The sequence below is a fragment of the Gouania willdenowi genome, chromosome 6, assembly GCF_900634775.1.
Source record: "Gouania willdenowi chromosome 6, fGouWil2.1, whole genome shotgun sequence".
Lineage (NCBI taxonomy): Eukaryota > Metazoa > Chordata > Actinopteri > Blenniiformes > Gobiesocidae > Gouania > Gouania willdenowi.
Genome location: NC_041049.1, coordinates 60,669,222 through 60,680,480, shown reverse-complemented (window position 1 = coordinate 60,680,480; position 11,259 = coordinate 60,669,222). Strand labels below are relative to the sequence as shown.

At 37.1% G+C, this 11,259-nt stretch overlaps 1 protein-coding gene across 3 annotated transcripts; it reads left to right on the top strand.

Annotated features, from left to right (window-relative positions):
- The first annotated feature begins 3,705 nt into the window (after nt 1–3,705).
- On the top strand, nt 3,706–10,704 carry kbtbd4 (kelch repeat and BTB (POZ) domain containing 4). Of its 3 annotated transcripts, XM_028449053.1 has the most exons (6): nt 3,735–3,792; nt 5,031–5,235; nt 6,264–6,730; nt 7,533–7,674; nt 8,589–8,695; nt 8,786–10,704. In XM_028449053.1, exons 2-6 carry the CDS (start codon nt 5,202–5,204, stop codon nt 9,644–9,646), a joined length of 1,611 nt encoding a protein of 536 aa, XP_028304854.1. In that variant the 5' UTR covers nt 3,735–3,792; nt 5,031–5,201; the 3' UTR covers nt 9,647–10,704. The 3 variants fall into 3 exon arrangements, with proteins under 3 accessions (XP_028304856.1, XP_028304855.1, XP_028304854.1); XM_028449055.1 differs by lacking the exon at nt 5,031–5,235 and having other exon boundaries at nt 3,706–3,792; XM_028449054.1 differs by lacking the exon at nt 5,031–5,235 and having other exon boundaries at nt 3,729–3,792; nt 6,229–6,730.
- The last annotated feature ends 555 nt before the right edge of the window (nt 10,705–11,259 follow it).

Sequence of the window (11,259 nt, the reverse complement as noted above, 5' to 3'; positions counted from 1 at the left end):
GGGACCGTCAACAAAGTGCAACCACCGACACAATAAATATTGAATATTCAATATGTCTGTGATCATGTATTGCAACGTGACCAAATTTACTGCCGACGTTGATGGTCTTCATTTGGTCATACTGCTAATCTGTTACACTGAATGATGTTTCCTGCAATTATTTATTATACTACACTATTGTTTCGTTATCTCGAGATAATTATCCCGTTATCACGGGAAAACGGAGGGAAAAAAATGTATGAAATCATGGCCCTTTAGGGCTTCCGTAAATTCCATCATTATGCTTTATAGTTTGTTCTTTTTTAGCTTTCTAAGCAAAATGTTGTAGTCGGACAAAGGGGGTACTTGGATTCAGAAAAAAGAAAAAAGGAGAACTTAAGCCAAAACAGTTTGAGAACCACTGCTTTAGAACATTCTTTTCAGCCCGCAGCATGAAGCAAAAAAGTCAGAGAAACCACAAATCATCAGCTCGATATCTCCAAATTAATACACAAATTGAAAGAATTTTTCCCCTATGCGCATATCACATGATGCCAGTTATTGTTTTTTTTTATCTCAGATTGTTACAAGAACTCTCAATTCTTCCAAAATCCTGCAATTTTCCTCAAATGTATCCACAAAATCTTCCCAAATTACATAAAAATTGGTCACAAAATCAAGAAACAAATTGAAACTGAAGACCCTACAGCAGCTGAATTCTGTCACTTATTGCTTTGATATTATCAGCGCGTACATATTTTAGTGCAAAATAGAGCACAATAATGATTAAATTACTCGTTTTCCCACCTAAAATTTGCGTCCCACTTAAGATAAACTGCTCCGTATTTGGCCCCTGAACTAAAATGAGTTTGACACCCCTGATATAATACTTAGTCTTTTTAAATTATTTATTTAGCTATATCATGGGGTTGGATGTTGATTTTATTACTTAGCCGGTATCTGCACGAGACAAAATGCTCCACAGTTTTAATAATCAGCTATTCTAGGGTCTGTGGTTACACTTCAATGTTCTCATTATGTTCTATATGTACTTTGAAACAAGAGAAAACTCCTGTAGAATGTTTTAATCATGTGTTTGTTTGTTTTAAACGTCCTTTTCATACCAGTGATTGTTGTGGTTGTTCCGTAGGCCGCGTGGCATCCAGTGTACGACCTTATCGTGGTTGGACGATATCCCAACGGCCGCGTTTGCACCGGCGACAACAGGACAGTAGACATCTATGACTCTAACACAGCAGAGCTGGTTTATCAGCTGTGACTTCACCACCACAGGCATCAAATCTGTGTCTAATTTAAACATGACTAAAGCTTTTTTCTTTTTCTTTTTTTTTTATATCTTATAAATCCTGCGTTTTATTTCACAGATTAACACATGTTGCCTGATGGGAGATGTAATTAGATCTGACATGGATAAGTCTTCTTCTATAGAGGTAGATTTGTGTCTTCATTATTCAATTAACAAAAAAAAAGAATTGCAAACAAAACATTACTATTTTTTAAAAAAAATGCTAGTTATGTTTACAAATCAAAAATGTGTTCTCATGAAACTACACATTTTGTGTTCATTTTTGCCTTTTTTAATCTTTTGTTTGCGTTTCCTGAAGTTTGGATTGCAGATCAACTTCAACTTGTGGGAGACGCAAGCAAAAAAATTTAAAAATACAAATAAAAATGCAAAGAACTTAGATAAAATGTAGTTTTATGAGAACATTTTTTTTATTTGTAAACATTTTTTTTTAAATTAGTAATGTTAGTTTTGTTTGCAAATTTATTATTATTATTACTATTATTATTACAAATCCATTATTTTTGTTAGCAAATCCACTTTTTTGTTTGACTGAATAATAAAGACACAAATCTACCTCCATAGTCTTCTTCTAGGTACATTATTAAATTAAATATGTTTACCTGATGATTTCTTAACTTGACTTTGGTTTTACAGGAACATATTTCAGGGTTTTAAGGAGAATTATGAGCAGTTTTGATTTTACCACATTCACCATGACTATAACACATGACTAATGATGAGAATGATCTCCTCCCTCGGGGACACGTGTTGGTGTGGGACCAGACTGAGTCATGGTTGGTGATTGGCTCCAACAACAGGAAGAGACGACATACAGTAGATGGACGGTTTGAATCCAGCAATGGATGTAAAACTAAAAGACCAGGATGATGTGTGGGATTTGATGAATTGATGTTTTTTTAATTCTAATGTTGTATTATTACAAATATTTTAGAGTTTTTATGAATTTTTTAACTATAATATTGAAAGAAAGTAAACAATTTCTGCTTTAGACTGCTGTGTGATAATCATGTTTGACATCTGTTCTATTTCAATGAACTTAAGCAAAATATTAGTGACTATGAAAAAACTGAAGACATGGCTAAAAATACTCAAAATAAAGACCATCCAACACATAAAGGACTCAATGGTCTCTGGGAGAAAAATATGACAATTAACTATGCATCTCCTGAAAAGCTGATATACTTTCCACACAGTTGCTGCTTGAATGTAAATGCTTAAAATGAGCCATGCTAATGCTATGAGCCAGTTATACTGCGATCACTGTTATACTAAAAGCTTAATAAATTGGACAGAGCCTGGATCTCTTCCTCTTTTGTACTGAAATAACATGCTGAGGCGTGTGCACGTGTTTCATTTAGGCTAATGTCACTGCTATAACTTGGACTGAATCATTGCTTTCCACATCAGGTGTCAAAAACTAATAAATATTGCTTATTGAAAGTGGCTATTTGTACAGTTGTCGTACAGACAACCCCCGGTGCTATTGGTACGGTAACCAAAGTACAAGTACGTAGCGTCTTAGGGTTAGGTTTAGGTTATCACTCAATATCGCAACAATTTTTAGGATTAGGGTTAGAGTTAGGTTTAGGGTAAGGTTCATTCTTAGTCACGTGACCTAAACTGACCAATGACTGACCTATCACGTGACCTAAACTGGCCATATAGGGCGCTGCGTATGGATAGAATGTTGGTATATTGATACGGCAACCGTACAGATAGCCACTGCCATGCTTATTTGTCCTGTGTGTGTTTGTTCTTTTTTACTTTTGGAAATCTAACACACTGTTATAACTGACTTTCTAATTTTATGATTTATACAAATCAAGACTTTTTTTGAGTGGGTTAAATTTATATTATATATTATATTTATATATATATATATATAAAGTTGAAGTCAGGTGAATATGAAATGTTTCAACATCACTGAGCAACATTTACATTTAATATTTATATTTAAATGTAACTTTTAGATTTAATATTTAACATTTATATTTAGACTTTATATTTACCATTGACATATTTGAATGAGAAGAGTAAATTATATCCCACATTTCACAAATATTGCTGTAAATCTGGTCAAAAGTAACAAAGAAAATCCACACATCTTTTTTAAACGTGGCTTGTTGCAAACAGTTGCCATTTATTTTGGCACGCCCAACGTCACGCAATGGTGTCAACTTAACTACAAAGTTGATAGGATGGTTTTCAACCTTGGCGTCAAACTTTAAATGGAGAAAGCAGCCAGAGCTGTGCATTCACCTTTAATTCAAGTAATTTCAAGTTAAGCAAATGTAGCGAAGTCAATTTATGAGGCAACAATATTTACTGCAGTTCATTTTAAGTACAATAAAACAGCAAATTTTGCAGCAGCAGTAACACTTCCGGCCACGTGGAGGCAGCAGCGTTCTGCAGTCGATGTGAAAGTTTGTTTACTTCCGGTTGGATTTCAGCTGCTTACGAATGACGAAGTTGTGGATTTAAAGGTAAATAAATAACCTCGCTGAATTGTACGATCTTAATTACAGGGATGGCTTTTATTTTACGTAGTTATCAATATATCTACGTCTTCAGTAAATAGTTGTTCAAAATTTTCCAGACTGAGCATGTTAGCATCTGTGCTGCTAATAGAAGCTAATGCTAGCACTCGTGTTCCTCCTGTGGGAGGGTCTGTGTAATGGCTGATCCTGGATTGATATAGAATAGAATAATGTGACACTTTAAGAGTCTCCTTCCATTATTATTGATCAACTATTTTCATTGCAACGTGTCAGTAATACGTTTTAGTGCCAGTGTGTAGCTGCGGATCAGAGCTTTATAAACATACATTAGTGTGAACCGTTACATTAGGTGGATAACATTTTAAGGTCTCTTATCAAAACCGATTTAAGCATTGCTGGATTAAAATGTATACATTTTAGTTTCTAGATGAACCTAACCCGTGTGGTGTGTTGTGTGGCATATCTCTGTCAGGGCCTGTAAGCCAGTGATTCTTAATCAGTGGTACATTTACCCCTAAGGGTCTGTGTGCACACTGAAGCGGGCAGGTGGAGGCATTCATTCGTTTTACAGTTTAATGTAGCTGTGACTGTGAAGCCTGTGGTTATCTGACACTTTGAAGGACTGCCAACCTGATTAATAAAGTAAAATATTAAAGGTTTGCCTCAACCAAGTATAAAACAACTGCACATTTTTTCCACCTCAGCCAAGGAGGTAATATTGGATTGTCTGTTTTTTATTGGGATTATGTCAAAACTGCTTAACTCATTCACTGCCATCCATTTTCAGAACGGCTACCCCTCTCACTGCCAGCCGTTTTAGAGCATTTTGGCTGATTTTTAAAGACCCACAGAATATTTTGTACTATGACAATAATACAAAGAATCTGAAAGATCAGACTCTCTACTTTCATCAGAATTATTATTTTTTTATTTTTAGCTTGTTTCGTTCTTCCGTAATCAGCAGTTGAATAGAGGCAAGTTTCGCTCAAATTGTCAGTTTCAGAGCAAAAAGCTGAGAAAAAAGGGTTTTTGTGAAAAATCCTGTCAGTGACTTTGAAACCATTTTTTATTTCTTTGCTTTAGTACCACCTCGACATTGGCTTCCTTCTATAAAACTACAAAGACAACATTGATACCTGGCTTTTGATGGCAAAATTATAATTATTTTGTTATCTGGGTCAGAATTGAATGGATTTCTTACTGTTTTTTGGCCTTGCTCCAAGTCTCTCCCCCGTCAGTTCCCACACACGCAACTTCCTCCTCCTCCCGGACATGCAGAGTTGACCCACTTGCCCCGGTTTGTAGGTCGTTTTGCCTCACGAGCTGCTGGGAGCTTCACTGTCTTCCCTCGTTGCACCATTTTCTGCTTCATCCCTGTGTGTGCCTCCCCATCGATGGTGTTAATCACGGCTAATCTCTCATCTAAAGGTGCGCTGCTGCCCCCTACATGACTCCAGTTGGTCACTACACCATAGTAGAAGCCTGATATTCACAGGAGAGCCCCGTCACACTGTCTCCTAGCAACCCCAGCCGAAAAAAACAATTGACGCATATTTGCCGTCAATGGCAGTGAGTGAGTTAACAAATTTTGACAAAATCTGATACCAAAGATGGAACATACACCATGGAAGATTGCATTACATTTTGGAGAGGATCCGGGTCAATATACAAATTCCGGATCAGTTTAAAACATTATAAAAATCCCAATCAGTCATCATTGGCAAAATTTGAAAAAATCACATTTCGGTTCGTCATTGACTGATTTTATGTGAAATCACAAAAAAAATATGCACAAATGTGCATACTGATATTTACCCCCCCCCCCCCCCCCATGACTTCACATGTTTTCTTTGGGTTTCAGGTTCATATTTTTTTCATAATTTCTGACATGAAATGAATTTCATGTGTGGATTTTTTTTATACACAAGCTCATATCATTCCAGAAGCTCTTCCATTTTTCAACATACTGTATCTTTGACCTTCATAAGATAACTGCTAATATCTGTCAAAGAGGATATTTGGTTTAGTGTAGGTTAACTTTGTGTTCTCTGAGAGCTCTTGTTTCTGTTGAATTCAGTCTGCTTTGTGTGTCTAACTGTGATGTTTGTGTTTCTAACTTTGATGTTTGCGTGTCTAACTTTGATGTTCCCGTGTCTAACGTTGATGTTCCCGTGTCCAACTGTGATATTTGTGTGTCCAACTGTGATGTTTGTGTGTCCAACTGTGATGTTTGTGTGTCTAACTTTGATGTGTGCGTGTCTAACTTTGATGTGTGCGTGTCTAACTTTGATGTGTGCGTGTCTAACGTTGATGTTTGCGTGTCTAACGTTGATGTTTGTGTGTCTAACTGTGATGTTTGTGTGTCTCACTGTGATGTTTGTGTGTCTCACTGTGATGTTTGTGTGTCTGTGATGTTTGTAGGTTTGTGTGTCTAACTTTGATGTTTGCGTGTGCAGTAAAGATGGAGTCCAGTGAGGATTCTGGCCTCAGCGTGGAGGGTTCTGTGGGAGAAGAAAACTACTTCCTGGGATACACTTTCACCGATCGCTCCCACTCCAGCCGAGTGGTGAAGAGCATCATGGACCTGTGCCTGGAGGACGGTTTGTTCGCTGACGTCACCGTTATCGTGGAGACCAAAGAGTTCCACCTGCACCGCCTGGTTCTCTCTGCACAGAGCAGCTTCTTCCGCTCCATGTTCACCTCCAACCTCAAAGAGTCCCATAACCGATCCATTGAGCTGAAGGACGTCAGCGCTGCCGTGTTCCAGCTGCTGGTCGACTACATCTACCACGGAACCATCAAACTGAGGGTGGAGGACCTGCAGGACACGTACGAGATGGCCGACATGTACCAGCTGACGGCTCTGTTTGAAGAATGCTCCCGTTTCCTGTCCCGCACAGTGGAAGTGAAGAACTGTCTGCAGGTGATCAACAGAGCCTTAACTTTCCACACTTTCTGTTTGTTTATCTGTTGGTTTTTTTTTTTTTATATATCAATTACATTTTTCATTTACAATTACGTTTTCAATTACCCATGTTCATTTAGAAATCAATTACATGTTTAGTGACCAGCATTTTTTCCAATTACAATTAAATTGCAATTATTTTTTTTCCTCAGAAAGTCAATTACAATTACGTTCTCAATTACTAAAGTTAAATTATAATTAATGACAATTACTGAGCCTGAAATAAATAACCTAATAAAAGTTCACCTTCCTCTTGTGTTAGCTTTCTGTTAGCATCTCTAATGATAACGGGCCCTCAATCAGCTGTAAAATACACTAAAAACAAACACATATCTAATTTTTTTCCTATCTATTGATTACCTTGTTAGGCTTCTTATCCAATGAAAATATGGAAATATTTTATGTCTGTATAACCCTCAATTTCAATTGTTTTTAAATGGTAAAATGTGGGAAAGCCTGATTAGAAATGTATTTTAATAATTTTTAACTACATAAGTGTAGAACTGTACATGGAATTATAACATTGTTCTCCAGTTTTGTTAATTTATAATTGATTTTTTTTTATTTTTATAGAATTTTCATGGCACTCACAATTACAAAGTCAATTATCTAAACTCAATTACAATTTCATTACGATTACGACAGCAACAGATCTTTAAAATATCAGTTATAGTTACTCTATAATTGTAATTAATTATCAATTACAGGATTATATCTACAGTATAATTGACCCCAACCCTGACTGCTCTCTGCTGTGCAGGTGATGTGGCTTGCAGACAGACACAGTGACCAGGAGCTGTACACGGCTGGTAAACACTGTGCTAAAATCCACCTGGCTCAGCTGCACCACACTGAAGAGTTTCTCAATCTGCCGCTCTGTTTGCTCCTGGACATCATTAAAGGTAACAGTAACACACCACCAGCATGAGTGGTCAGCCCAATCCCAGGACTGACATCCCATAGAAAACTGGAACTTTTCTGTAAAGTAATTAAAGAATCAATACATTTTTGTTGATGTTTTGATTTGGAATATAGTGTGCAGTGTTCTCAATGCATGGAGGTAAAAACTATAACAAGGAGTCTAAGTTTTACTCTATGGCTGCACAATTAATCGCATTTTAATCAAATTAACCTTATCGTAGGGCTGGGCAAAAAATAGATTTATCGAATTTGTAGATAAAAACGATTTTTATTTTGCAAATTTGAGTTTAGAAAAAAAAAAAATACATATATGTATATATTTTTCCATTTTTGTTTTTTTGGACTTTTCACTTTGCTGAAATTCTAAGGGAAGAGTTTATAATTTTTTTAATTGTAATGTTATAAAATATGCACTTTTGACAATATATCTGATGTCTGCAGTAATTTTTAAGTGCATTGAAAAAAAAAAAAGAAAATTGAATCGAAACTCAAATTTTTATTTTTTTTTTTCAGGCAAAATCGCCCAGCCCTACCTTATCGTCAGCAATATTTAAGATACTGGCTCTGCACTCTGTAATAATGTATTTATTCCGTTAGCCTTTGGTACATTTAAAATTCTTGGGTTGATTAAAAAAAATCTTTTTTTTGTATAATTCTTATTTCAAGCTTAATTTTGCACTGTAAACTGTACACATAGTTTGTTTAAAAACACAGATTTTTTTCCCCAAACATGATAAATAATTGTGATTATAATCATGATTACAATATTGATCAAAATAATCGTGATTATCATTTCGGCTATAATCGTGCAGCTCAACTTTACTCACATTTTTTAACAGATTGCTATTATTTCCAAACACAACTGTTGATAGATTAGAATTCTGATCCCTTTCAGACGGCGTTCCAAGCTCCCAGAACCCAAAAGTAGCCATCGAGTCGTGGATAAACCACAACAAGGTGGAGAGAGAGGAGTTTTCTTCAATCCTCCAAGAAAATCTCAAGGTTGTTTTCTATCATGAATGTTTTTTTTAAGTAGTTCATCTTGGTTTTTGTTCATAGGACTAATTTCTATGTCTTGTCTGTCGTGTGCAGGAGATTGGTGAGAATGTGCACATCTATCTGATCGGTAAGGAGGAGACGAGGACTCACTCGTTGGCTGTGTCGCTGCATTGCGACGAGGACGACGCGGTTAGCGTTAGCGGCCAGAACAGTTTATGCCATCAGATTACCGCTGCCTGTAAACACGGAGGCGACCTGTACGTGGTGGGCGGGTCCATCCCTCGCCGCATGTGGAAGTGTAACATGCACACTATGGACTGGGAGCGCTGTGCCCCCCTGCCCAGAGACCGCCTCCACCACACCATGGTTTCAGTTGCCTCTGAGGATGCCATCTACTCCCTGGGAGGCAAAACGTTGCAGGACACTCTGTCCAACGCCGTCATCTACTACACGGTGAAGGACAACATGTGGACGGAGACCAGCCCACTGGACACTGCAGTGTCGGGGGCTGCTGGGGTCAACCTGGGGGGGACCATCTACCTGCTGGGGGGGGAGGAGAACGACATGGACTTTTTTACCAAGCCTTCGCGTCTCATCCAGTGCTTCGACACCTCCTCACAAAAGTGCCAGATCAAAGCATACATGCTGCCGTTTGCGGGCTGCATGCACGCCGCGGTGCACATGGATGTGATCTTCATCGTTGCAGAGGGAGACTCTCTGGTGTGCTACAACCCTCTGTTGGAGAGCTTCACACGCCTGCGCTTCCCCGAGGTGTGGAGCTGCGTTCCCTCCCTGTGGAAGGTTGCTAGCTGCAACGGCTGCATTTACGTCTTCAGGGACAAATGTAAGAAAGGAGACGCCAACACGTTGAAGTTCAATCCCGCCACGTCCGTCGTCTCTGTTATCAAAGGAATAAAAATCCTCCTGACGAACTGGCAGTTTGTGTTGGCCTGACCTGTCCACTCTCAGCACACACCATCAGGGAAGACTTTTTAATCACATAGCATGACTTCACTCTGCAGACATGCTGCAAGTCGACCGTGTCCTATAAATGTTTTTACTCGGCCATGCCACTCACACTGGCTTTGTAACAACACATCAGCTGTGTCTCCCATCTGTCTGTGGATCCTTTCACTGACAATTCCAACAATTGTGGTGTTGATCGAGACAATCTAATGTATCGTTTCCTGTGCATAGCTTGTTAATTGACACGCATGAACAGCCTCAGTGTAATGATGGTCCCTGAACATTTGAGTAACGTGTAAGTCAATTGTATTTCATGATGTTTTTGGCTGAATATCCTTCAAGGTCATAATTAAAGGAAGCTTTGTGCGTCATCAGACCACTGGATGCTTTCTAACATCTACTGGTAACTTTTCTATTAAAATGGTATTTTTCAATGTTTATTATTGTAATCGTAATTCAAGTTAATTTCCTAAATAAGTGTCAAATATATATTGATGTCAAATGAGGCTGCTGCAGCTTTCTTTGTTTGAAACTTCATGCGTTAGATGCCATTTCCTGATAAACTTCTATCAGGATTGGGGTCAGTTGGATTTTTCCGGTGCAATTATGTTTTCATGTACCCATGTTCAATTACAGTTCAATTATTATTACAGTGATCAGAAACTTTTTTTTCCAATCACAAGTAAAATACCATTATTTTTTCAGGTTGGGGTCGAGTAAATTTTTCAGTTATGATTCGTCATGTTCAATTACAAATACACTTACAAACATTTTTTCCAATTACAATTCAATTACAATATTTTTTTTTATCCTCAAAGTCAATCACAATTCGTTCTCAATCACTAAAGTTTGATTACAATCATTCACAATTACTGAGCCTGAAATAAATAACCTAATAAAAGTTAACCTTCCTCTTGTGTTAGCTTTCTGTTAGCATCTCTAATGCTAACGGGCCCTAAATCAGCTGTAAAATACACTAAAAACAAATATCAATCATATTTCTTTCCAATCTAGGCTTCTTATCAATTAAAATATGTGTTTTAATATTTTTGGTGTGGGCATCTGAGCCTTTTTTGTGTCCGTATACCCCTAGATTTATGTATTTATTTTTATGTTAAAATGTGGGAAAGCTTGATATGAAACATATTTTAATAATTCTTAACTACATACTGTATGTCATAGTGATATGGTCATTGTTCCACGTTTTTAATGACGACAACATTCACTCATGCTGTCAATGAGGGCTGTGTTTCAAAAAAAAATAATTATTCATTATGAATCAATGTTTCATTGAATGGCCCGATATAGTTATGAAATACTAAAATCAACCCTTTTATTATGTCCTTTGTACTATGTGTAATGCAGTTCCTCAATTCTTAATATAAACATGAATATTTTTTTATTTTTTACAGCATTAGATCTTTGAGAATCTCTTCCACATTGAAGTAAAATTTGCTACTTTGACTGAAAAATTCTTAACTTAATCAGAATTTTCACTGAATTGCGAATCTAATCAGAACCTTGTGAATCAAATCGGTTTGAGAAATCCTAATCAACACCCAGCTCTACTGTTAATTTGAAAAATCCACTTTCTGTATGGT

Coding starts and splice junctions, on each gene's coding strand:
- kbtbd4 (XM_028449053.1), top strand. CDS start 5,202: ATGGTGTTAATCACGGCTAATCTCTCATCTAAAG. Junction 7,675..8,588: donor GCTCCTGGACATCATTAAAG/GTAACAGTAACA, acceptor GATCCCTTTCAG/ACGGCGTTCCAAGCTCCCAG. Junction 8,696..8,785: donor TCCTCCAAGAAAATCTCAAG/GTTGTTTTCTAT, acceptor TGTCGTGTGCAG/GAGATTGGTGAGAATGTGCA.